The sequence below is a fragment of the Talpa europaea genome, assembly GCF_964194135.1.
Source record: "Talpa europaea genome assembly, chromosome: 9".
Taxonomy (NCBI): Eukaryota; Metazoa; Chordata; class Mammalia; order Eulipotyphla; family Talpidae; genus Talpa; species Talpa europaea.
Genome location: NC_140076.1, coordinates 74,405,400 through 74,433,379, shown reverse-complemented (window position 1 = coordinate 74,433,379; position 27,980 = coordinate 74,405,400). Strand labels below are relative to the sequence as shown.

At 47.4% G+C, this 27,980-nt stretch overlaps 1 protein-coding gene across 2 annotated transcripts; it reads right to left on the bottom strand.

The window, feature by feature from the left end:
• Positions 1-443: 443 nt before the first annotated feature.
• On the bottom strand, positions 444-10,066 carry TRIM41 (tripartite motif containing 41; the record flags this gene model as incomplete). 2 transcript variants are annotated; one of them, XM_084243331.1, is made up of 6 exons in its annotated part: positions 444-1,045; positions 1,462-1,589; positions 1,789-1,811; positions 2,362-2,625; positions 4,857-4,952; positions 9,257-10,066. In XM_084243331.1, 6 exons carry the CDS (start codon positions 10,064-10,066, stop codon positions 444-446), a joined length of 1,923 nt encoding a protein of 640 aa, XP_084099457.1. The 2 variants fall into 2 exon arrangements, with proteins under 2 accessions (XP_084099457.1, XP_084099458.1); XM_084243332.1 differs by having other exon boundaries at positions 2,362-2,592.
• Between the last annotated feature and the right edge of the window lie 17,914 nt (positions 10,067-27,980).

Sequence of the window (27,980 nt, the reverse complement as noted above, 5' to 3'; positions counted from 1 at the left end):
CTTCCAAATCCCTTAGTTAAAATTTGCATCAGAAAATGGAATTGGAATGGGGGCTGTCATGAGTCTTGCTCAAACCCTCTATCTCAGAACTGACAAATGAAGAGCAGAGGTAGGGACAGGAGTTTAGTAATAAGATCACAATCTCCCCTATCCCATACTTAGACCCCTGGGTGGACAGAGGGGAGAGCAAATAGCTGTTGTCATCAGGGACCCATGCAGACCTGCTGGATAGACAGGTGAAAAGGCCAAGCTGCTGGAGGCCAGAGGAGTTCTTTAGGCTCCTAAAGGTAGAAGCAGGGGGCCTAGGTCAAGGGGGAGTGAGAAGCAACGAAGTAACACATGGTGGGAGGAGCCTTTGAGCCCCCAAAACTTTCAGGCCACCTTCCACCACAACCCACCCCCCCAAGTGCTAACTAGAGGGGCCCTTGCAGGTGGCAGGGTGATCAAGGGCAGAGCTTGATGCGGGTGCCCTTAGAGAGCACCCGGAAGAAAGGGAAGACGCGCTCGCCCAGGAAGGCAGCTGAGAACGTATGCACGTGGGCTAGAGTCTCTGCGTTGTAGAAGCCCAGGCGCCCAGCCTCATAGTCCAGGTACACTCCAAAGCGCCGTGGTTTCTCGCTTGGGCTCAGCAGTGTTTGCTCCGTTGAGCTCTGTGCCTGATAGCGTTTGCCATTGGTGCCCACACACCACACTTCCCGTTGGAGTAGGGGCTGCTGGGGCAGATGGAGCCGGCGGCGGCGATGATGATGGCGTGAGGAGCTGGCATCCCCACTGCCCACAGAGGACCCCCCAGAGCCCATCTTCTCCTTATGATGGGTTGATTCACGGGCCGCACCCACCGCCCAACCCCGCCGCCCACCCACCTCTACCTCCCAGTAGTGCCGACCAGAGCGAAAGCCCTGGGCCCCCAGTACACAGCAGTCAGCGGAGAAGCGCTTGGGATGATCAGCAACCTCCTGCCGCCGCTCTGCCAGGCGAACCCCCCGGCGGTCAGGGGACAGCATCAGGGCTGGGTGAGCCGTGTCGGGGTCCAATGTCAGGTCCACTTGGGAGGAGGGAAGACAAATATACCAGGGGTGGAACGACTGGTCCCCTTTAGTAGCCAACAAGGTTGGGCCTTTCCTGCTGCCTTGCCCTTTGGCCCTCTCTCTCCCCTACCCAGCCTGTTCTCAGCTTCCCATTCTCCTTCCTAGAGGCCAGGCTCGGGTTCCAATGAACTCTTACCTCTTTCCCCACTCACTTCCAGGAACCAGCTGATCTCTCTGGGTCCGAGCTCTTCTAGTCCCCCATACATATACCTAGAAGCTACTCTTTTCTTGAAACCCCAGGTGAGCTACCTCTATCCTGAGGTCCATCCCTACTCTGCTCTACCCCCAGGACTCAACTTCTCTCAAAACCCATTGTCAGGTCTAGGACAGGAAGGGAAGGATCAAGGATGGTGCAAACAAGTCACTTCCCTACCTCGGGCAGCCTGACAGAACATCCGGCTCATTTTCCTCACGATGGCGTCTGTCAGGAAGTCATGGCTATGGGGTTGACACGGGTCAGGGGACCAGACCTCTGGGGGTTGCAGTTGTACCTCTTCACACCTAGAGAAGGGGACCGGGCAGGGGGTGGGACCAGGATATTCCCAGAGGGGAGAGCAGAAGCTGAGGGGAAGGAGAAGAGGGTCCAGGAAGCAGAAACTCGGGTCCTGGGGAAGGAAGGAGAGGAGCGGGATACCCAAGAGAGGCAGGGATGGGAGACCAGATACCAATGGATCACAAAGGATAAAGGGTAGGAACACACCTATTGAAAGTCTCCTTGATGTCCTGGGAATAACAAAAAGGGAGAGGGGAAAAAGAGACAAAGAGAGAGTCAGCTGCACAGGGACCATCCCTTTCTCCCAGTCTGAATCCAGCCAGAGAAAGGATTGCACTTGAACAGGGTGGGAGAAAGAGATACCCTCAAGGCACTCAATAAACGTGCATCCATCTGAATAATTCCTATGCCTCAGCATGCCTAATTCTTCTCATCCTGAATATAAGCCCACTAACAGAATTTTCAACCCCAGTAAAAGAATATTCACAGTATGACTTGGTCACTTTTTTAAAGATGTTACTGTCAAAAATTCTTTTTCAGCCCTCATTTAAAACCTTCTACAACTCAACCTTTATTTTCAGTGAGCATAATCATCACATGCCCACCTCATTTGGCATTAACTCTATCTCTAGCCTCAAAAAATCTTGGTCTTCAGGTTCTATCATTGTGGGTTACACCCAATGAGACGAGAAGCAGCTCTTAACAGGTGGCTGGTTAAGGAATGCCTGACAGACCAAACAAGGATGCTGCGGGGTGGACAGGGAAGAGGGCACTGCTCACCTGGAGCAGTCGCAGGCCCCCCTGCTGGCTCCGCTCCTGGGCCTCGGCCAGCAGGCGGCTCAGCTGGGCGGCCTGCTCCGCAAGGCGGCTAGCTGCTGCTCCTGCGCGCCCCAGCTGGGCTTCATGCATCTCTCTGAGGCGTCGTTCCAGCCCTGCCTGTTCTTCAGCCAGAAACCTTGTCAGCCGCCCAAACTCTGAGGCCACAGCTGCCAGTTCAGACTTCATCTGGCTCTGGGATGATGCAAAGGGGATTGAGGATAGCACCTCGACACACAGAAACAAACCTCAAATTTTGCAACCGTTGCCCCCCAATCCAAGGAAAAGGAGCCCCACATACCCAGTTTCAGGAAAGGCCTGTGAATGAAAATAGGTCCTTTCCTTGCCTTACTAGGCACCACTTTCTCTCTCCCCGCACATTGATCCCAAACTCACCAACCTCTGTTCTGCCTGCAACACATCTACAACTTGGGTACCTAACTTCACCCATTCTTCATGTCTAAGCTAAAATATTTCTGGAGAGAGACCATCCCCATATAATTCATTTTAATTTGAAATGTTATGTATACATAACATTTTTAACATCCTTTCCCCCCACTACACCATAAGTTTCTTGCTAACAGGGCAGGATATGTCTATTTGCCAGAGGGTCTTCAAACCTTGATATAGCACCAATCACAGAATAGGTGGTTGGCAAAAAAAATTTAAATAAATTCAGGAATCAAGATACGAAGTTAGGATCCCAACACCAGAGACCTTGGAAAAGGGAGACCTCTTTCCACTTAGATGAGGAGTTGGCCAGTTTTTTCTGCAAAGGGCCAGATAGTATTTTTACTTTAACAGTCAAAAGGCAAAATCAAGGATGTTCTTACATAGGTACTTCTATAGATAATAAAAGAAAACTTCTGAGTCTCCCTGGTGGCACAAAAGGTTAAGACGGAACCTATGAAGCTGTCCACAGCCACTGCAGCACTGAGTTCGATCCCTGGCCAGGGAGCTATCCACATGGCGCAGCAGACCTCTCCTGACTCACCCATTGTTCCCTTTAGCAATGTGTTTCAGTTAATCTGCCTGTTTTGTTCCCCACTCTGTCTCTGGTGAATCCTCTCACCCCCCCCCCCACACCTGTGGCCTGTACCCCAGTTCTTATATGCATAAATAAATAAATCTTTTAAAGAAAATAAAACTTCTGCCCACTCCCACCCATTTGTCTGGACTAGGTGATACTGGATGGTGGCATGTTTTGTTTTGTTTTGTTTTGGTTTTAGCCAGATTATCAGAGACATTCCCGGGACAAAGAGTAACAGGCCAAAGTGGGAAGAGGAGTCTTGACTAATTACATGGATGAAGGAAATAAGTTTCATTCTCTCTGCCCCAGTGACACTCAGATCCTGACACCTCTGTACCCCAAAAGTCTCAACCTAGGGAGTCGGCTAGAGGCAAGAGGATTCCCCAGTTCCATCATCAGTGCCTGGCAGTGGCCAGCAATAGAGTCCCAAATGTTCATGTGACAATTTAGGTCCTAGGAAGTGGCAAGGTCCAGAAACTGACTAGGGTGCTGGGCATGGGAGTGTGTGGGGAAGAGCATGGACAGAAGATATGTCTTAATTTGATCACCAAAGCTCACAGTGACAGGCTATTCCAGTACCTAGTGGACTTACAAACAGGTAGTGGGTGAGGGGTGGGAATTACGGGGAATAATATATATAAATACTCCTTGGAGAAGGGTGAGCAACAATGAAAAAAAGACTGAGAAATGGGCCTCCCTGATGGTGCAAGGGGTTAAGCAGAGCACAGCACTGTGAAGCTATCCACAGCCTCTGCAGCACAAGTTCAATCCCCTGCCCACCAAGAAGTAACCCACATGGCACAGCAGACCTCTCCTGTTTCGCCCACTGCACCCCTCAGCAGTGTGCTTCATTCAGTCTGCCTGTTCTGTTCCCTACTGTTTCTGGTGAATCTTCTCACTCCCCACACCTCTGGCCTATACCCCAGTTCTTATATGCATAAATAAATAAAACTTAAAAAAAAAAAAAAAACTGGGACACTCTACAAGATGTTTGGCCTCTACAATGCTAATATTCACTAATTTCTCCCCTCCATTAAACACTGGCCCTCTCTCATGAGTGGGGCAGCTCTGCCTACCACCGGTCATCTATACTGGGCCCTAGGACTTCTCTGATGACTGTTATGTGGACTCTACCTTACTTCCTGTGCCCTCTGTGGGCACAGCTGCATGAGGCACCAGTTCTAGGAGTAAGTATCTGGGGTGGTAAGCCTATGCTACAGCTTTGGGCCAAGCACCCAACTTGTCCAATCTAGGCCATTTGTCATTCCTTTTGGAACCTAGGAATAAGCATGTCTCCCGATTCTCTAAGATCCATCTCTCCCACACCTGGGTGTCCCCTCTTCAGAGGATCTAGTCACTACTTGTGACTACCTATTCTACCCTATTCTAAACACATAGCCAGTCAGCCCCTATCAAGGCATTTACCAACCTTCAGTTCCGTCACCCGCCTCTCCTCCTTGGCCTTCATCTTCTGCACAGCCTCTAGGTGCTTTCTCAGCGGTTCCACATGCCCCTGCAGTTTGGCCTAAGGAAATGAGAAAAAGGTTCATGGTCTAAGCTGAGATGTCCCTGCTCTCAGAGCCCACATCCCCTATCCTCCCTGCAGTGGGCTGCAGTTCAAAGTCTGATCCCCGCCATGGGTACCAAATAAACATCATACTCCCTCCCTCCCTCTTTCTTCAGATGATGACAAAGGTCTCCAATCCTCATGTGGGCCTACACCTGAACAGCAGCTCTGGATGTGCTATTTCTCAGGTGGGATTCTTACAACTACACAGTTCCACATTCAGACCTGGGGCAGATCTGGCTTGAGCCTCTCAACCCAGGAAGTCCTTCCATAAGATTGTTCCTACCAATGGTCCCTTTCCCCTCATAAGCCACCTTTTTTACCTTGAAGTTTTCTTCTGATAATGCCGTGCCTCGTGCTAAAAGTCTTTCAATTCTCCACTACTTACAAAATTTGAGGTTTCACTGCTTCTACATTTTCAGGCCTTCCTCCTACACCTAACCCTTCTACATTGATTCTTAGTTTTAGCCACATAAAACTATTTGTCTTTTCCTGAGTGTAATTTCACACCTTTATCCATGATGTTCCACTGCCTGAGACTGCTTATGTCCATTTGGTCCCAGGCATTCTTCTTCTAAAATCCAATTAAGGGCCTCCCTGGTGCTACAGAGGTTAAAGACAATGCTGTCAAGCTATCGCCAGCCACTGCTGCATCAGTTCAATCCCTGGCAGGCCAGGAAACAACCCACATGAATCACTCTGGCTTACAACCCAGTACTTGCATGCATAAATCAATCTTTAAAAAAACAAATAAAATAAAGTCCAATTAAGGATCTCCCTGGTGACCGAGGGGTTAAGTCTCAATACTACTACTCCATGACCTGAGTTCGATCCACGCCCAGGGAGCTAACCCACATATGGCACAGCTACCTCTCCTGTCTTGCCCCTGCTCGTCTTAGCAATGTATTTCAGTAGATCCGCCTGTTCTGCTCCCCACTTGTCTCTGGTGAATCCTCTCACCCCTGCACCTATGTCCTACACCCCAGTTCTTCTATGCAAAAATTAAATTAAATTAAATTAAATCCAGTTAGCTGACTAGAGTCCTAATCCTCCACATCCTAGCTTCCTCTGTGGCCCCAAAGAACACGCATAAAACCTTTATAATATTTCCCAGGCACTATAATCACTTACATGTGTGCCTCCTCCACAACAAAGAAGCTCCTGGGACAGGGACCCTACTTTTTTTTTTTTTTTTTTTTAAAGAGGCATGTATTTTTATTTATGTATTTATTTATTTATTTATTTGTTTGTTTATACATGCATTGGGTACAGTCAGAAGCGCAGGAGGGTGAGAGAATTCACCAGAGCCAGAGCGGGGAGCAGAGCAGGCAGAAGGACCGAAGGACACTGCTGAGGGGAGCAGCGGGCGGCAGGAGAGGTCTGCGCGCCATGTGGGACCCTCCTCCGGTGGCCGGGGAGCAGCCGGGGATTGAACCGGCGCCGCAGAGGCCGCGGGCAGCTTCGCAACCCAGCGCTCAACCGCTGCGCCACCAGGGAGGCCCGGGACCCTACTTATTTTAATATCTGTGTTTCTTTCCGTCCATCTGCTTTCTCTCTCGGTCAATTTTAAAATGGAAATTGGGGCCTCCCTGGTGGTGCAAGGGGTTAAACACAGCACTGTGAGGCTAGCCGCAGCTTCTGCAGGACAAGTTCGATCCCTGGCAGGCCAGGGAGCTACCCACATGATCTCTCCTATCTTGCCCGCTTGCTCTCCTCAGCAGTGTATTTCAGTCAGTCTGCCTGTTCTGTTCCCAACTCTGTCTCTGGTGGATCCTCTCACCCCCCGCACCTCTGGCCTGTACCCCAGCTCTTGTATGCATAAATAATAAATCTTTGAAAAAAAAGATTATTGGGAATAACAGAATCTACATCTTATGGTCTCTATACTTAGCAGTGCCTGGCATGTAGCTGAAGAGCAGTAATTGTTACCTATAGTTCCCTCCTAGGTCTTATGCTGCCAAAGATAGCCTGATAATGACCCTTGAACTAAAGAGTAAAGAGGTCACTGACCCAGAGTACAAAAAGCAGTACTGCACAGGGTAAATGGACATAGAAAGGAAAAAATACAGTAATAAGGCCATAATCAATCCATTACATAAAAATAGTGTAAATCACAAGTTTTGCCTTTTTATATTACTTTTTACTGTTCTCTAGTAGTGTCAATAATTTCAACTCTACTAATCCAGGATGCTTAGATATCCCATTATTTTTCCTAAATTGTTGACAAAAATGTCATAAGCCCAAATCCAAACAGAATATTATTTGAAAAATTTCCAAAGACCTTTAACTTTTTAGCTTGATTTATGAATATTTGTGTTAATACCAATTTAGTAAAAAAAATTCTACAAAACAATACTGTGACAAGCTAGTGCTGTATACATACCCTAAAGTAATAAACTGTTTGCTTATAAAATAGCCTGTAGGTTAAAAGGGAATCACTCAAATTAGTTCTATGTAATGAAAGTTTTATACACACACACACACACACACACACACACACATACATTTACTGATCAGTTAAATGTCAGAAATTTGTCTACATGGTCTCCTTGAACTGCAGAGCCTTACTGGGCTGGTATTCAATAGATGTGGCTAACACAAATTAAATCCAGTTTCAGAAGTTCTTGGGAAGAATCCAGCAGGAGGAGGGGGGGGAGAAAAGATGGACTACACATGGAGAGTCCACCTCAGGATTCAGTTAATAAAGTGACTGCATATTGTGTTGGGTACACTTAATTAAGAATCAAAGGATATAAAAGAGAAGGGCAAAAACACTTGCAACTTCCCTAATAATGTAGAAACTAGAAGCTAGGCAATGTTATCAATTCAATGATTCCCTTACTAGTCTGGGTTTTCTAAAGGTACTTCCCCCCATCATTAATTCAGAATCTCTAGTGGTATGATCCACTGTAGTTTTGATGTAACATAGACAATCAGAGAGGGTTGACAGCCACTGTGTAGACGTAACAGTTATTTGTCATCAGGGAATTTAGGTTTGTCTTAACTATTCTACTCATAGCTGAGAAGCCCCCCCACAATTGGGGTAATGTTAATACCCAACAGAGGTTACTCTAGAAATCAGAAGGTATGAAAACACAACTCATAAAACAAAAAAAGCTCTGCACAAATCACAAAGATGCTATCCTCTCCTCTGGTCCCATGGCTTCAAATCTATCAGGACATTTACTAAGTAGTGCTATTTGTACTGTCTCACAGACAAATCTCCTTCACCTATGTCCAAAGAGAATCAGGTTCTCAGAAGTAGGAGGCAGCTATTAACCAACTAGAATCAGCCTCCAAGAAAACTCATGTCAGAAAAGTGAAACAAACAAATGACATCGACATCCAAATGGTTGGTGACAGCATATAGATTGGGTGAAGGGAGATCATAACCAAATCCTTCACTTATTAGTTGCTGTGTGGACTGGTGTGTATTACTTAAATCTGTTTCCCAACCTGTAAAATGGGAATAGAAACTACATCAAACTCACTAGGTTGTTTCAGTTTTAAATGAAAAGTGCTTAATACAGTGCCTGGTGTACACAGTAAGTGTTCCATAACCATTAACTTTCAATCTTGAAGAAGTTAATGATAAAAGATACTCAGAAACTTACCCAAATGGTAAGTGCAGAGGCAGGTTGTCTGATTAAAAAGCCTCTCCCTTTTTAAAAAAATTCCTAGAGAAGGTAAGTAGCTCTGATCATACATCAGACTGAGGCAGACACAGAGAGAGTCCTCAGGGGTAGAACCAAGTTGTATCACGGGTTGGGGGAACCCATTAGAAGGCAAGTGCATTTGGGTTTGAACCTCAAGATCTTATCTCTGCTCCTGTTTCTCAGAGCCCATTCTTATTCTTTTAGGTTCCAAGTTCTTTCCATCTCTAATGGCCTCAGTCATGGATAAACCTAAGACTTGCAGGAAAATAAGACTGGTAGTAAGGCCCTAAGGGCCTGTCACCTGAACCCCTACACTTAGGTACAGTGGAAGAGTGAAAGAGAAGTGGTTTTTCCCCAGAAGGCAGTTTAGTGATACATCACTGGCTTTGCCTGATTTTCTTTGAGGAAGCCAGTCTTCTCTGATCTTCACTATGTCTGCTTTGTCTGTGTACAGGGTCCTTCTCATTCTAAATCCCACCTTGGTGCCAGAAAGTGCTTAGAGAGAATCAGCTCACCAATACTTGAGGTTCTTTGGGGGGTAAAACCTTCCCAATTCCTCTTACTTCCTCTCCGCCCCACTAAACTCCCATCTTCTCCTTCTCTCACCTTGTACTCCTGCACCACCTCCTCCAACGGCACCACACTGTGCTGCTTGTGGCTCCTGGATTCTCGGCACACGACACAGATGGCCTCTTCATCCACCTCGCAGAAGAGCTTCAGAGCTTCTTGGTGTTTGGGACAAATGCCCTGATCGTTTCCACGACTGCCTCGACTAGGGGTTGGGTGCATCTGCCGAATCACCTGGACCATGTTGGCCAGCTGCAGGTTGGGGCGGAAGCTCCGCCTGGGAAAGCTTTTTCGGCACTGAGGGCAGGTGAAGCACCTCCGAGGGGCTGGAGGCGGGGGCAGTGGGGTGACGGGGTCTAGCTCCTCTTCCTCATCCTCCTCCAGCACTTCCTCCTCGTCCTCCTCATCTTCCCCCCTCAGGTCCTCCTCCATGTCCCCCAAGTAGTAGTCCAGATCTTCCTCCTCATCCTCCTCCTCCCACACGTAGTCCATGTTGTCCCAGTTGGACCCACCCATGCCACTGGTCCAGAACACACCCTCCTCTTCTTCCTCCACCTCCTCCTCCAAGTCGCCCTCATAGTCTTCATCCCGCATAGGGGTGTCCCACCCACCACCGGCCCCCACAGCCTCTACTTCTTCCTCCTCTCCGTCCTCCTCCTCCTCCTCCCGGTCTAACTCGTCCCTGTCCTCTTCATCCTCCCCTCCCCACAACTGGGTTACACACACTCGGCAGAAGTTGTGCCCGCAGCCGATGGACACCGGGTCCGTGAAGTAATCGAGGCAGATGGCGCACACTGCCTCCTCCTGAAGGGTCTGCACAGGGTTGGGTGCCATGGCAACGGCAGCCATCTTAGTGTCCACTCAGCCAGTGTAGACGGGCAGTGCGGGGGGGTGGGGGGGCGGGGGGCTTCCCTCTCAGGCGCCCTGACGACCCGGCCCCACCCCCAGCCCTGCCTTCCCACGCCTGGCCTCAAGTGCAGCCAGAAATGTCCTACCGACAGCCCACCCGTCCACAGAGTTTCCTACTCCCGCGACAACCGTGTCTCTGCAAAGGGAGGGGACAGAGCTAATCGCTACCGCCAAGTCCCTCAGCAGGCCCTGAGTGCAAATCTGCCCCAACGCTCTCTTGGCTTCCTCATAAACCCCCGCCCCTCCTCACTTCCTGGCTCCGCCCCCTCACTTCCTGCCTCCCTCCCAATACTTCCGGCGCTGCGAGCCACCCAAACTTGGGAGTTCCCTCCGCGGTTGCGCTAGGCCTCCTTCCACCCCCACCCTTGCACCCGCCCCGGCTTCTGGGCGACAGGAAACGGCGAGGAGACGCTCTAGCAAGCCCTCGGGAGCAGGGCGGAAGGGCTAGAATGACGGAGGCCTACGTCTGTGTGATGCGGGGGAGCGGGGAGCCGCAGAGGAAACTGAAGACCCGGCCTTCCCCATCCCTCGCCACTGCATAGAAACTTCGGGCGACAGTAGACGCGCTTGATGGCCGTCCGTCCTCAACACCACCACCGCATCGGCCGGGCTCATCCTACCGGCCGAGCGCACAGGACTGCCAGGGACTCCCCTCGGATAACGGCGGAAGCGGAGGGGCGGGCCCGCGGGGACGTTGAGGCACTTCCGGCCCTTCTAGGCGGAGGACTTTGTTGTTTGAGGACCCGGCGCTTCCTCAGAGACAGATCAGGGGGCGGGGTCCAAAGAGAGGCTGTGAGGGTGGGACGGCGGCCCTGCCCCGCGCCCTGCCCCGCGCCCTGCCCCGCGCCCTGCCCCGCGCCCTGCCCCGCGCCCTGCCCCGCGCCCTGCCCCGCGCCCTGCCCCGCGCCCTGCCCCGCGCCCTGCCCCGCGCCCTGCCCCGCGCCCTGCCCCGCGCCCTGCCCCGCGCCCTGCGGTGGCTGGCGTTTCCACACCCCATTTAGAAACTACCGTCTGGTCACTGTTGCATCATTTCGATGAACTTTCCCAACTGCCCATCAGTAAAGGAATGCTGACAAATCGTTGCATTTACGCAGAACACTTTCTTTTCCAGATGCATTTTTAAGCGAAAAAGGCGAGCGGCTGACTCTACACTAAGTTAGGTTGTTAAATGTATTTGATAGCTTTATTGTTTAATATAGAGTAATACTATATCAGTATCAGTGTTGTGATAATGGAGTTAATGTTAAAGCGATCAGAACGTTACTTAGTACGCAAGCACGTGCGGTTTGGCTGCCCGCTGTTACCGTCAGATTGTCTCTCTGACAGAAGCCTGTGCGGGGGTTCTCTGGGGAGGCAGCGTCCGGAGGGGGAGGGTACTTTTCCACATATGTCGTGCTGCGTCTTGAATTTTGAACCAATCAGTGTGTTATCTTCAAGGGGAAATACTTTTTTTTTTTTTGTAAGTGCCGCTGACCATTCACCAGACCTCTGAGCCCCGCATGCCCCGCACCCAGACAGCCGTGAGGGGCGTCTTCGTGGCGCGCCCGTCCAAGGGCGGTGGCTCGGGCTGGGTGGGCGTTATGGGGTTTACTTGGAAGAATCCTGTGCGGGAATGTAAAACAGTAGTACCCAGAGCGTCTCTGCCAACTATATATGCACGATAGAAATAATACTTGATGTTTTTGAAAAATATCTTGTTGAAAAAGAAAAGTGCTCAGTTTCAGGGCCGTGATGCTCGTCTGGACTCTACACCTGCAGCGAGTGACGGGCACGCGCGGTCCGGGACGCTGGGCGCGCAGCATTTACCCTCTCCAAGCGCCGGGGAAACTTGGCGGGCGCGCGTACTTCCTAAAGGCCCCAAGCCTCCAAAACATTACTCCTCCCGGGTGCACTGGGCGCGTGGCGGAAGCCGCCAGCTCAGCGAAGACTTGACACGTGCGGCCACGGGCCGAGAGCTGCCGGCCCGCCTGCGCGGGGAGCCCCCTCCGGGTGCGAGCGGCTCGCGTGCAGCCCGTTCCTGGGCCCGCGTATGCTCTAAGTGGTGTCGCCCCGGCTCGTACCCCGTCGGTTTCCGTAGTGTAGTGGTTATCACGTTCGCCTCACACGCGAAAGGTCCCCGGTTCGAAACCGGGCGGAAACAGGTTCTCCTTTTAATCACTTCCCGCCTGGGAGGAAAGTGGCCAGTCAAGTGAAAGGCAGGCCCTGCGCGTGGATCCACATCTCTGTTTTGGAGAAACAGGCAGTGAGGCGGCAGCTCGGCAGAGCCACTTGTCACCGCAGGTCCTTTATAAATGTTAGCAGCGTAAAGTCAGTCCTCGAACCTCAGCTGATCACTTACTCTTCCCCTCGGAAGCCCCCAGGATCACTCTCCGAGGTAGAATGCGACATAGACTTCGGATCCCCATATTTAGGGAAAAAGGACAGAACCAAGCACACAGGAAACACTCCCTAATACTTAATGTAGCTGTTTTTCAATGTGCCCAAAATCCTGAGGCTGAAGCTTGGTTTCCTGAGAGGCAAACAGACGTGTCGCGTGTGCCCGGCTAGCTCAGTCGGTAGAGCATGAGACTCTTAATCTCAGGGTCGTGGGTTCGAGCCCCACGTTGGGCGACACAACTTTTGGAAGACTACCGTGAGGGGAACTTTTGAATCAAAAACAACGTCATTCCCCCTGCCCAGACGGGAATGAGCTGTAGCACCTGAGACTGCGGACGCCAGAGACGGACAAGAGCTTACAGTCGAGAGGGAGTCCTAACCCAAGAGCTCTCCTGGCCGTAAGGGAGTAACGGAGAATCGGGCATCTGTTCCTCAGTCCATTCTGCCACTTGCCCAGCTGTCCCAAAAGAGCTCCGAGGGCGCTGCTTGTCATCACGGATTCGCAACCACCCTCGTAAGTGATTATAGTGGTGAGACTTCCGTCCAACCCTTGCCCTCGATATTTAGATTTCCCTTCAAGAAAGAGGATTTCTGGAATCTTAGAACCTTGCTTTCAGTCTATTCTCTTATGCTCGATTTTAAAAGTCTATCTTTCGTGAAATGCTGCTCCACACATGTCACATGCCAGCCTCCACATGTCCCCTCCTCATTAATGTGAAAATATCCGTTATTTTGCAAAATACCCTAATTTAAACATCCACAATTTACTGGTTTCACGAAATTCTTCCTTGACTTCACGTGAAATTCATTCTTTTGTGTTAACTGTTTCCCTAGACCTGCAAATTCGACCTGTTTTGTATTTTCCAGCTGCAGAGGTCTCCCCGACCAGACATAAAAGAAGTCTGTTCATCATATATAGTGGTTTATACAACTTGCTAAATGAAGAATGACCTTAGCATCACCTTGTATCTCAGAAGTGTGTGGAAGGGGGAGTTAGCGATTTAGTATGACACTCTCAGCGGGCAGTCCAGAATGGCCTTGGTCAGTTTGTAAAATAGACAGTTTCTAATATAGCCCTAGTTCATGTGTTCCTGGAGAGTTACTGTTATTATAGTCTTTCGGTCTTATGACAGAAACTGGTGCTGGAAATAGAACTTTGACATTTCGTTTTGCACAAATACTTGCAGATTCGTTTGCAAATTGTGATTTCAGATTCATTTTCTCCCATATTTAGTGGAACTAAAAACTATTCCGCTGAAGCAGCCCTTTCTTTTCCTGGTCTCCTAGTAAGACTAGAGCATGACACCCGAGGTGTTTTGTATAGCTATGTTGACGCAAGAGGCTGCAAGGGAAAAGGGACTATGCAGGCCCTTGGTGACCACCTGGAACTAGATAGACTCGGAAAAAAGGACCTTTGGCCCAAAGCCCTAGTAGTGAGGGGGATTCCACCTCACGAACTCGAGAACCCTACTCAGCACTACTCAGCCTCCTTCCGCAACTGGAGTCAGCGTCAGCAGGGTGAAAAACATTTAGTAATATTAAACAACCACTAGTATTCTTAACTGTGCATAAATGTAGGTGTACATGTTACCTGCGTGAAGCTTCATATCAGTTTAGGACATTGAATGCTAGGATTGATGAGTTCTATTTTTATTAAATACTTAAAAGAATTCACTATATTTTTCAAAACTTAATAAAATGTTCAGTTTTATTTAAATAGCATTGACTTAATATTTATATTCAATTCTTTCAACTTCCCCCCCACTTTTTGTTATTTTAGTTCATTTTTCATTTCTATTAATAAGTCAGTTAAACGTAACCATCTGGTATTTCAAATTTTTCTTCAAAGGCGAATAGATAATTTTGCATAATTTAGAAGAAACTTATGATTATTTTGTAAGTATGTAAAATTCTGTAATTTCCTTTTGCTTATTTATATTTAATTTACATTTTGACAAAAATGTACTCAACTCATATATTTTAAATGCAGTTTGCATTTCGTTAATCCTTTAGATTTTACTGCCAACAGAGCACAAATTAAGAGACCATGAAACCTCGGGTTGTCTCCCTCCTGAGAGACCAGCTGCTTTTATTCACTTCCTTTTTAAGTTTTATGTATTTTTCTTTTAAATTGCTAAGTGTGACAGATTTTACCACTAACAGGTCGCGCTCTGCAATATGATAAACAACTATTACTAGTAGTTATGTGAGTACGGATATTTTACTACGAAGCGGGTCCAAGGACTTTGACCAGACAGGTGTTACTGGGAGACCCGGGCGGTGGCCGTTGTCATAGGACTATAGAGCATATTTAAGGGAACGCCACAGCGTGTGTTTCCGTAGTGTAGTGGTTATCACGTTCGCCTAACACGCGAAAGGTCCCCGGTTCGAAACCGGGCGGAAACAGTGGTTTGTTCCTTTTCATTTGTCGGGACTTTTCAACTATTTTGCATTGAAATGTGTGTGTGTGTATAGGTGAAAGTGTTTTTATTCTCGCTTAGTCCGTATTCCTGTCTTTTCCAGTCTATTAGCACTTCACTCACCCATTGCGTTCCAGGTCAGGTCTGTACGTCTGTAGTACAAGAAGGTGGTTTATGTCATTTAACTGCATCTAACGAACCCGCAGTCCCAGCCACTCAGAACGCGAGAGGCGGAGGAAACGCCACGCAACGACAGTAAAATAACAAACTGTAGGGAGGAATGAGTTGGAAACACAGGATGAAAGTCAGGAAAAGTGTTCACAGAAACCGCAGTAGCAGCGGTAATCACACCTTCCACAGTCTGACTGGGTCTGAGCTTATGTGTTTGTTTTCTTTTTTTTTTTTTTAAGATTTATTTTATTTATGCACCCAAGAACAGGGGTATAGGTGTCTGATCCACCTGTCTTAAGGGTCTCCCTTCGAGGAAAAATCTTGTGAGGAAGGTGATGTTGTTGCTCCCGTTTTACCGATTAGGCCACTGTCACACGGGTGGATGAAACGTGCGGAGGAGGAACTACAAGGGCGAGAGAAGAGGACAAGAAACAAGGCACCCAGAGAAAGTCCAGGGGCGCTCGCCGGAGCAGCCGCGCACTGGCTGGTGTGGACGCCGCGGCTCCCGCTCCCGCCCGCCTCAGCGCGCGCCTCCCGGGGCCGGTCCGCGCCGGCCACCGCCGCTCCTCTGCGGGCGCCTGACGCTCCAGCCCTCAGGTGCTCCCCGGCGCACCCCACGAGCGTCTGCCCCGCCCTGCAGCCCCCCCACCTCCCCGGGGTGCCCTCCGCGGAGGGAGGGACCTGCCCAAAGGGCACTCAGTCTCCCCAGAGGGATCACGGCCAGGCGGCCTCTTCGCCGACGCTCACCGGCCGCGGCAGGGGCGCTGGGCAGCGGGCTCCAGAGGTCTAGGAGAAAAAGAAGCCGACTTCAGAGGGGGGCCCCCAGTCCAGAGCTCCTGGGGGGAGACACGTCAGTAGAGATGCTCTGGGTGCGGACCGTGCCGCGACATACCTGGAAGATGAATGAGCTTCACATTTTTACCCACCTCTTGGAGCAGACTTATTCTTGTGACAAGTAATTTCTTTTCCAGTATTTCTGCCAACTTGAAAGTCAAATAAATAAAATATCAGAGTCAACTCAAATTATCTTCAAAGCTTTGTGCATTTTAAATGCAGATGGAACATAACCCAATATAGCCTTTTGATGCAAATTTGTTAGGCCACCTGTATTCACACAACTTACACAAAAATTATCAGCATCCTGCCTACTTTTAAGTCATTTCTATTTCATACTTATTTGTATACCTTCCCAGAATTTATAGATATACTCACCCAACTGATACCAAACACCACCTCAGTTTCCCTCAGCCAATAAAGGGAAACAGAGTTTGAAGAGAAAGAAAGCAGTTTAATCTGTGGACACACTGAGGAGGGCAGCAGACTGTGTCTGAAAGACCATGGTCCTGATCTTTGGCAGAGGGCAGGGGTATTTATACAAAGGAGTTTAACAAAAGAGGGAGATGGGCAAGGGTCTGCAAAGGGGAGCTAGGAAGGGTCTGGCATGTCCTTTTGATGTAGGCATATGGAGATTTCGGCTGGGTGCCAACTGGCTTTGTTAACCCCTGCTGTTTCACTTCCTTATTGTCTTCTTAGGGATAGCCTTCCTTTTCCTTAGAATGCAAGAAGACAAACTTGTTAGGGATGCTTATCTAGTGGGACAGGAAAAGAAATTTGTCACTGCATCAAACAAGGTCAGGGTCCAGCCATGAAACTTGGAGACCCAGAAGAACACAGAGTGAAGATTCTGAACTCTACCACTTGAGGGATTTCTCCCAGAGTTCTCCTACCCACCCAATCCCCAATCTCTCTCCCCTTCTCCTCTTTTTTTTTTTTTTTTTTCCTCTGCTTTGCTGACTGACTTGAGATGACTTAACCCAGTAACTACATACCCAGGCTCCACCCCAGGCCCTGAACTTTCAGAGTATCTCCTGCAGTCCTCCCAGCTGACCCTCTTTGCCCCCAGAACTCTGGAACGGCAGGGTCAGGGCCTTCACTAGTCTTGTTACTCTGAGGCCCATTTTCTTGTGGACCTCAGTTAACATGAAACTTCTCATGTCTTCTTGTGGGGAGAGTAAACAAAGCCAAAGCAACACCAAAGAATGAGTTGGGCTGGGCAGCAAGCTCCACTGGTGTCTGCTGAGAGTCCTGTTTCTTTGGAGTTACATTTAATGCTAAATTATCAGTGTGGCTAGACAGCTACAGATTCATTTTGTTTCCATAAACACTATTAATCTCTTTTGGAAGTTGAAACTGTAGCTGCTTGTCAGAAGGAGAACTTTTGTCCTTTAAGCAATGCCTGACAATTTAAAAACACTCTTATTACTCAGCAGCTACTCATGGTTCAAGCCCATTTGTAATCTTTCCTGTCCTAATGATGGAGGTTAAAAGTAGAAAATTTGGAAAGAAGGCACTATAAGACCAGAAACCTGGCTCATGCCAGGCCAAAGCTGGAGGAGGGAGTAGAAGTGATTAACATAGTTGTTAAAACAGCTACAGAAATGAGAGATCCTTAGGCCAACTTCTATAGCAAGTATCAGAGGCTATGAGATTATCACCAGGCCTAGACTAGAGATGGGGATATGGAGACGGAGGCCACTGTAGACAATCACTGGTCCTTAAAAACCAAACTAGTCATACCCTAGATATATTTAGGTTAACAAAAGTTAACAACTCCACAAAGGAGTGAGCCCCTCCCAAAGGGAAGACTCTATCAGTGCAATTTCTGCCCTGGCGAGGGGCAACAGCCCTTCTGCCCACCTGTGACTCTGCAGATGCTTCACTTCTTGACCTTCTCCCTTTGCCTGCCTGTGCCTATGCAGGCCTCTCTTTTAGCAAACCTGTCCCTTTTGGGGCAGCTCTCTCTGTCTGCTTGTGTCTATGCAAGCATTCTTCACCCTTCTCTCCCTTTTATAATAAGCCTGCCCTTTTGAATATAACTAATGCCTCTGTTGTGTGGAGAAATTTGCCACATGCCTCTGAAAGAGGAGCTCTTGTGAAACTTTCCCCAGAGGTAACCCAAGGACCTGGCTCTCTGAACCCATCACCTCTCCAAAACAACTTCATTAGGATGCAGGGGAATGTTCAGGAAGCTTGCAATTTTTTCAGTGAAGAGAAAATGAAAGGAGCAAAATCTGAATTCCACTGCAGTGCCAAAGTCCCTGACTCCCCCATTTCTGATTGCTCTAGGTAAATAGTTTAAAGTATTAAGTTCAGGGCCTACCCGGTGGCTCAGCAGTGGGCTGAATGCTGCACTGTGAAGCTGTCTGCAGCCTTTGCAGTGTGGGTTCGATACTCAGCCAGCCAGGTAGATACCCATGTGGCACGACAGACCTCTCCTGCCTTGCCCACTATTCCACTCAACAGTGTCTTCCATCCGTCTGCCTGTTCTGCTCCCCACTCTGTCTCTGGTGAATTCTCTCATCCTCCGGTGCTTCTGGCCTGTACCCCAGTTCTTGTATAAATAAATCTCTTTTTTAAAAAAAAGAAGTATTGAGTTCAGGGCCTCCCTGGTGGCCCCGAGTGGTTTTGATGCAACCTATGAAGCTGTCCACAGCCACCATAGCATGAGTTCAATCCCTGGCCATGGAGACTTCTCCCAGTTTTTGTATACATAAATAAATCAATCTTAGGAAGGAAGGAAGGAAGGAAGGAAGGAAGGAAGGAAGGAAGGAAGGAAGGAAGGAAGGAAGGAAGGAAGGAAGGAAGGAAGGAAGGAAGGAAAGGAGGGAGGGAGGGAGGGAGGGAGGGAGGGAGGGAGGGAGGGAGAAAGAGAGAGAGAAAGAAAGAAAGAAAGAAAGAAAGAAAGAAAGAGAGAGAGAGAGAGAGAGAGAGAGAGAGAGAGAGAGAGAGAGAGAGAAAGAAAGAAAGAAAGAAAGAAAGAAAGAAAGAAAGAAAGAAAGAAAGAAAGAAAGAAAGAAAGAAAGAAAGAAAGAAAGAAAGAAAGAATTGAGTTCACACAGAGGGTTCTATTTAATTGTAGATTTGCTAGAAGACAGGAGTTTGGGCTGCCTGTCACCACCAAATGCCAATAAAGTGGAGACAGGAATTGAATCTTTAAGGTGTGCTTTAATGGGAGGGTTTTACACCCTAAGGAAATCAGCTTAACATTTCATTTCCAGCTGACTTTTTGTAATGAGTTGAACAATGATGGTTCAGCAGTAAGTGGGCCTTCGCTGCTGCCAGGAGCTTGTGACGTCCAGCCCCTGGGAGCTCCTTAAGGCCCTCCTGGATGCCTGGCCTCTTGCTAGTCCCACTGTGCTGAGTCTGGTCTTCAGATAGCACTGGCTCCCTGCACTCCTCCAGATGTGTCCTTGGGCTGAAAATTTTCTCACAGCAGACAGGCCATAGACAATATGTGAGTGCAGATTTCCTACTACACCAGCTAGGTGTCTCACCCTATCTTCTCTGCCTCCCTAGCCCCTGTCAGTTCTTTACTTTTTTCTTCAAATAAACTGCAGCATCATTACTGTACAAAATTATGCACCTAAAATTGAATTTCTCAGTTAAAAAGTTATTGTATTCCATTTGCTTTCTTATATAAAAGTGTATTAGCCCATTATTAGGATTAGAATAATGTAGTGGGACATTAAAACGTATTATGTATTATGATAATGGTATGAAATCCCAAGTAATCATCAGTCAACGTCAACAATTTTTTCTCTTCCACTATTAGGTCGGTGCAGGGGGCCTGGTGAGGGCCCCAGGTTGCAGGCACAAGGAGGGGCCTTAAAACTGCAGAGGGAATTCCACCAGTGCCTCAGCTGCCTCCACCCCACACAAACAGGACCTGATAGCGATCAACCAAATGCCACCAACAAATAAAAAACAACTTCGGTTCCCAACAAATAAACAACTTCGGTTCCGCATACCCAGTTTCCCACCTAATCTTTCCTCACCCTGTAAAAGGACACCTCTCCCCAACAAGGGGCACACTTCTCTGAAACCCAGTGGGGGTCTGCGAACCTCGCCCTGGTTGTGCAATAAAGTTCCTGCCTGTCAGAAACTTGGCCTGGCTCTCCTCTTTACCGCGCCAGTCCTTTCACTATTCCTGTTTTATCTTTACCTCCATCACTTCCCATGCCACTGTCAGTTTTCTTTATAATCATAGCTCTCATGGACTATCCTTCTATAGTCACTCTGTTGATCATTTCCTCTTTGGTTGCTCTGCAGAAAATAATATTAATAGATACAAATGCCATAAATTGTGCCCTTACTATCCACCAGGCATTGTGTTAGTGAACACCTATCAGCTCATTGCATCCTTGCAACAAACAAATGATGTGCCATTATTGAAAGAAAACTTCATTTATTCTTTCATTTACATTGTAGTGAAAAAGGTGGGCCAAGGGCCTTCCCCTCTGCTGATGGGCAATTAAAATAACAAACAAGTAAACAGAGAACTAATGTCAGAGATGATAAGAACTTCAAGAAAATTGAGGGTGATCGGGTATGGGGGCAGGCAGTATTGAACAGAAGAGCCAGGAAAGATTTGTCAGAAGGGGTTTGTCAGATGAGCTGAGTCAGTCGGTAAGATAGGAAAGAGTCAGCCTTTGGAAGATCTTGTTAAAGAGAACTTTGGGAGATGGAGCAGATACTTCCAAGTCTCTGAAGTAGGAGCATAGTTAGTGGGATCAAGGATAGAGGTAAGACCATGGGCTGGAAAAGTAAGGAACCATAATATACCTTTTTGGCTTTGCATTCTGATGGTTCTACCCACACCATTTGCTGTTTTGTTTGCAAGTATGTAGAAAAATGTGTGGAGGATGTGGAGTCTGCAATCTTAGAGGACTCCCATTCTAGTGAGTGACACTGTAAAGATAGGGGCTAGGGAGGGGGAGAAGATACGGTGAGACACTAAGCTGGCATAGGAAATCTGCACACACATACTATCTATGGCCTGTCTGCCCTGAGTTCATTGTCCAGCCCAAGGACACATCTGGAGGATTGCCGGGGAGCCACTGCTCTCTGAAGACTAGACTCAGAACAGTGGGACAAACCTGAGACCAGGCATCCAGGAGAGCAATAAGGAGCTCAAGGGCTGGACATCACAACCTCCTGGCAGCAATGAAGACCTGCTTACTGCTGAACTGTCTTTATTCAATTCACTATAAAAAGGCAGCTGGAAATGAAATGTTAAGGCAGTTTCTTTAAGGTGTTAACCCCCTGTCTTCCAGATTGCCAGATGTCTGATTAAAGCACACCTTAAAGATTCAATTCCCGCCTCTACTTTATTGGCATTCAGTGTTGAATGCCCAGACTCCAGTCTTCCAGTTACAGTAGGATCTCACTGCAAACTTTTTAAGGACAGATAAATGAGCACATAAGTTTCACATGGAACGCCAGACTCAGTTTCCCTCAGTTAATAAAAGGAAACAGAGTTTGAAGAGAAGGAAAGTAGTTTAATTTGTCAACAAACTGAGGAGGGCAGCAGATTGCCTAAAAGACCACTGTCCTGCTCTTTGGCAGAGGGCAGGGGTATTTATACAAAGGACTCAAACAAAAGGGAAGTGGGCAAGGGTCAGCATGTCCTTTTGATGCAGGTATATGGAGATTCTGGGTTGGCGCCAGCTTGCTTTGCTAACACCTGATGTTTAACTTCCTTATTTTCCTCTTAGGGATATCCTTCCTTTTCCTTAAACTGCAAGAAGACAAATTTGTTAAATGCAGCAGGTAGGAATGCTTATCTGAGGGGGCAGAAAGAGACACCTGTCCTGTTTCACTGCATCAGATTCCTTGGGAGTATTGCAAATGAACAATGCTATGCATTGCTGTTTAAAAGAGGAGTCAGCTGCAGCAATGGAGGTACCGAAAGGAGTTCTGTTTTCCAGCTGTATCACCTAATCAATGGCTCCCTCTCTTTGCCTCTGAGAGTTCAGGTGGAAAAATCTATAATTGTTATTTGAAATGTCCGATAACCATTAGATCAAAATTTTCCCCTCAAGGGCCTTAGGCACCAAAATCTCAAATGACAGCAGAGAGGGTTTCCCAAAATATCCAATGATTTTAATACAGTTGGTCCTGATACAGAATGGAGGAGCAAGTCATTGTGGGTCATCTTTTTGACTGAAATGTCTAATAACCACATCACCAACGGCTTAAATGTTCAGGATAATGGCATTTAATAACCTTAATGAAGGAACCAGTGAAAGGGATTTTTCCTGCTGCTTAAAAAAATTGCCGACTTTATCAGAAAAATAGCAATATTAATATTAGTAATTTGTAAGTTGAATTTAAAACTTTAACATTTACAATTTCAATAAATTGAACAGTAATCACAAAACAGGCATGTATTTTTTTCCACATTCAAAAGTTTTCCCCTCAAGGGCCTTAGGCACCAAACATCTCAAGTGACAGCAGAGAGGGTTTCCCAAAATATCCAGTGATTTTAGTCCAGTTGGTCCTGATACAGAATGGAGGAGCAAGTCATTCTGGGTCATCTTTTTGGCTGATCCTCCTTTGCAGGCAGTCCTCCAGAATTAGATCGCTCTGGTTGACATTTTGTCTTCCTCCTTAGCCCAAAGTTCACATTCTTCTGAACACCAGGATATGACTGAGATCTGTCTTTTATTTGGGTGACTTGAACCCTCAAATTGATGTGACATGTTAGAAACAGCAATAAAATTAACAGGGTGAGGATTTGATGACAGTTGAGCCATTTCTTCTAATGCTACACAGACCTGGGAGAATTTTCTTTAAGTCCAATAAAGGAAACTAGCAACTATTTCAGAAAGAGATGATCCTGGAATATATTTTTAGGCTAGTTAGAAAATAGCCATAAAAATATTAAACCCGGATATCACTTTCTCTTGCAAGTGAGATTCTTATTTTATTCTATTTTTAAAGATTTATTTATTTATGCATACAAGAACTGGGGTATAAGCCAGAGGTGTGGGGGTGGGGGGTGTGTGTGTGTGAGAGAGAGAGAGAGAGACAGAGAGACAGAGAGACAGAAAGACAGAGAGATAGAGCGAGAGGATTCACCAGAGATAGCGGGGAACAGAACAGGCAAATCTACTGAAATGCACTGCTGAGGGGAGCAACAGGTGGGACAGAGTGGTCTGCTGGTCTGCTGACACAATATGTGGTAGCTCCATGGCCTGCCAGGGATCCAACTCGTGCTCCAGTGGTTGGTGATAGCTTGATAGCGCTGTCTTTAACACCTGCATCAGCAGGGAGGCCCGCAAGTGAGTTTTTTAAATGAAAATAATCAAGTGGACAGTTGATAGATGATTTATTTTTTAATTATATTTAATCATTTTTGTAGACCACGTCACAAACTACACACGATCTAACAAATTATTATGCCTCTATGGCAGCAAGACCACATAGAAATCACATACAAATTTATTTTATCTGCTTGGAATATTCTTGTCCAAGGGAGAAAACTTGCAAATCTTTTTTTTTTCTTGAAAACTTGCAAATCTGGGGCCTCCCCAGTGGCGCAGTGGGTTGAGTGCTGCACTGTGAAGCTGTCTGCAGCCTCTGCAGTGGGGGTTCAATTCCTGGCCCTCGAGGGAGAAACGTACAAGGCGCAGCAGACCTCTCCTACCTCTCCTGCTGCTCCCCTCAGCGGTGTCTTCAGTCTGTCTGTCTGCTCTGCTCTGCTCTCCGCTCTGTCTCTGGTGAACTCTCTCACCCTCCTGCACCTCTGACTGTACCCCAGTTCTTGTATAAATAAATAAATCTTTAAAAAAAGAAAAAAAAAAAAGAAAACTGGCAAATCTTTCCTGTCTTGCCTGCTGCTTCTTTAGCAGTGTATTTCAATAAATCGCCTTGTCTGGTTTCCAGTCTGCCTCTGGTGAATCTTTTACCCCTGCTTCTCTGGCCTACAACCTGATTATTCCCCAAAACATAAAGCCCAACATTATCATGACCGTAAAGCAAACTCTTTTTATCATCTTTTCCTGTGTCCTCAGCTCATGCACAAAAGAAAAAAAAAAGAAGAAATAACTGAGTAGATCTTTCTAATGATATTGTGCTTTGCAAATGAATAACAGCCCTGAAAAGAGAAAAGACATTATTCTACAGAATTGGATTAGAATGATAAATGTGACGGTCACTGTGATCATCAGACTATTTTGAATGAGTACACTCCTGTGAGGGGCAAAAGGAAAGCTTCTCCCTTCCTTCCCTTCTCTTCCCCACCCTCCTGCCCTCCCTCCCCTCCCCTCCCTCACCTCTCTCTGCCAGTTTGTGCCCTGTTGGCAGTGCAATATGTATTATCTCCTAGGACAGGCAGTGAGTGAACCTGGCAGTTTAAGGCAGTGGAATAACAAGCCATTAGTTAAAACAGCCCATTACCCACAATGCAGTAGAGCAAAGGGCTGTACAGCTAGTGGGAGGAAATATCAACCCTTAGGAGCATAATATATCCTAGATCTACTACTTCTTTTTTTTTTTTTTTTAGCTTTATTTTTATGTATTTATCTATACAAGAACTGGGGTGTAGGCCAGGTGTGGGGGTAGGGCGGTGGGGGTGGGGTGAGAGGCTTCACCAGAGACAGAGTGGGGAACAAAACAGGCACATCTACTGAAATACACTATTGAAGGGTGCAACTGAAGGGTGCAAGGCAGAGGGAGACTGGAGTTGTTTGCTGAGCATGATGGGTTAGCTGGGCTGTGGGGAGGATAAAACTCTTGAGGTGTGGGGCTGGCAATAGCTTGGCAGAGCTGAGACTTAACCCCTTCACCACCAGGGAAGCCCCAATCCTAGATCTACTTTTCCAGAATTATAATAGCATATAAACCTTGACCCTGCAATCTCACTTGTGGAAATTTGTCCTGCAGATGTAAATGCAAAAATGACAGTGCTGTAAAGTGTAAAACAGAGTTATTAACTGCAGAATTGATTGTAATAACAAGAGGTTGGAAATAATGCAAATATCCATCAGTAGGTCATGTGTTAAATAAATTGATTTATCCACAGAATTTTATGCAACTGAAAAAAGGATATTTTCTGTGATTTGAGATTGAAGTATCTTAAACATATAGACTTGTAAGTATTGTGTAAAAAAGAAGGAAATAAAAACACATTTGCCGCAAAAAAAATCTGAAATAATATGTATGCAGACATAAATGTTGTCACCTAAGGAGGGAAGATGGAATTTAGACATTTTTCACTGAATATGGTTAAATTTTTTATTAGTATAGTGTATTACCTAATCAAAAGATGTTTTAAAACTAATTTTTGTGCAACAGGGTAGGGAGATTTCTAAAAAATAAAATAAATAAATACCATGTGATCACCAATTCCATTCCTGACTATCTACCTCCAGAAATAAAACAGGAACTCAAACAGGTATTATACATCTTTGTTCATAACAGCATTCATTTCAATAAATAGCAAAAGAAATGGAAAGAACTCAAGATTCTATGGACAGATGAATGAACAAAACCTTTTGTTTATTAGATATACATTATACCTTTTGTTTGTTAGATATACATCTAACGTAACTAGTCTGAAAAGGAAATTTTGACACATGCCATAACATGGATGAAATTTGAAGACATTACATTAAGTGATGTGAATCACAAAAGGACAAATATTGTATGATTCATTTTATATAAGGTACCTAGAAACAGGAAGAAGAAAGGAGGTTGTCCAGGATGGGGATGGGGGTGAGAATGGAATATTAATATCATGGACCAGTTGGGGCAGAAGGAAAAGTTTTGGAGACGAATGATGATGGATGCACAACAATGTAAATGTGTTTAAAGCCATAGAACTGTACACTTAAAAATGGTATTTAAAATAAAGTTTGAAAAGCATTTTGTTAGCAGATAAGAAGCTTATTCTGAATAAGAACTTTTCTGAAACTGGTTTTCCTTTCCTCACACCAACTATACAAGCAATTGTTTCTTGTGAGTCATTTCCATTAATATCCACAAACTATTTCTTTAGGGCAATTTAGAAATTTTAGAATAAAATAGAGCTTGCGCCCAACGTGGGGCTCGAACCCACGACCCTGAGATTAAGAGTCTCATGCTCTACCGACTGAGCTAGCCGGGCGCCCTCGCAACCTCCCTGACAGATCTTACTACAGGGAGCAATAGGGCTTCTCCCAAATGTACAGTGGAAGTTGAATTAATTGAATAGTTGAAATATAAACCGGCTATTAAAGGGTTCTTTATAGCCCGGGAGATTCAAACTCTGTTGTCAGCGCCTGACCGTCCCTCTCACCTCCTTCTCTTTTCTAGTCACTCTATCAGCAATCTAGTCCTTTTCTATACTTCGAAGCACACGACGCAGAGAGAAAACACCCATCTAGACGCCTCTGGCGCACCCTGTGATTTCTTAAGCCGGTATTTAAAGGTAGCGCCATAGCAGCGGACCTCCCGCCGCTGTCCTCAGCAGTGTATTCCAGTAGATCTGCCTGTTCTGCTCCCCACCCTGTCTGGTGAATCCTCTCACCCTCCAAACCCCTCTGGCCTCCTCCCCAGCACTTATATGCATAAGTAAAATAAATCCTTAAAGGTAGTGCCACAGACTCGGAATGGATTGGAAGCCGCCCCAGCGCCTTTCTGACAAGTGCAAACTTCACAATGTTGGGTTTTCCGCCCGACTTCTCAAAATACAAAGCTTAGAAAGAACGAAAACAGGTTGAAAAAGGGAACTCGCCTGGAGATGCCGGGGATCGAACCCGGGGCCTCATACATGCAAAGCATGCGCTCTACCACTGAGCTACATCCCCCCTCGGCGGAAGCGTCTTCTCTCTGCTCTCTTAGTCATTTCACCGCGGAGGGCGTTGCAGTGGCTGCCGCCGCAGGGGTCCTCTAAAGAGGCAAAACCTCGCGCCCGCGCGGCGGGTTGTTCCAGGGTCCCCGCGCGGGGGCCCCGAGCCGCCCGCCGCTGGCCGCCGCGCGGGGCGGGGGAGAGGGCGCGGGTGTCGGGCAGAGCCCGAGAAACACCTCAGATCGGTGGTGGGCACAGAAACGGAAACCACCGTGCACGATGCCCAGAATAAAAGTGATCCGAAAAAGTACAGTAAGGAAGACAGTATATAGGATGCTACTTTTTGTTAAATAAAAAAAAGGGGGGGAGTGTGGTAAATTATATAATCTTTGCCTAAAATTCAGAGCCTCAAAGTTGATGCCGGGGCGGACGGTGACTGAGGCGAAGCCGATGGGCCCCGTCACTGTGAGCCGCGCTGTACGGTCTGAATTTCGAACCACGTTTGAATTTATTTAATTCAAGACGAGTTCACCAGCAGCACACTCTGTGCCAAGAGCTGTTCTAGAAAACCGGGATTCCGGGCTTGAGCAGAGCCCCAGCTCGCGTGCGCCGAAGGAGTCAGCTCCGGGAGGGCGCGCGGGCGCGCGGTTTTAAGCAGGCCCGAGGCGCGGGGGTCCGAGGGGGGGTCTCCCGAGGGGCGGGGTGGGGGGGGTCTCCCGAGGCGCGGGGGTCCGAGGGGGGGTCTCCCGAGGGGCGGGGTGTGGGGGGGGGGTCTCCCGAGGGGCGGGGTCCGAGGCGGGGCCTCCCGAGGGGCGGGGGTGGGGGGGCGCCTCCCAAGGGGCTGCGGGCCAGAAGTGCCCCTGCAGACGCCATGAAGGCCTGACTCCCCGTAGGACGCTGAGGGGAGGCCGTTTCTGGGAAGGGCCGCAGTGAATCTGCTACAGGGCAGGGAGAGGGGCACCTCAGACCCCGCAAACCTGCCTGCTGTAAATAGGTTCTGCCATCCGCGGCAACACAAAAACATGAGACTTTAATGGGAAGGAACTTTATTACAATTAGGAAACAATACAGGAAAGGCAAAGAATCTAGTTTCTAACTCAAACACCCGAAGTTACCCGTCCTCTTGTGGGTAAAAGTCCACCCAAGCAGGATTGGCCCAGAACAAGGCCCCAAAGCCTGCCCCAAGTCTAAAGCATCTTCCAGTGGGGACCCACAGAAAAGGCTCAGAAACAACCAGATTTGTTGTGTTGTTTTGCTCTTAGAACGAAGAGTAGAC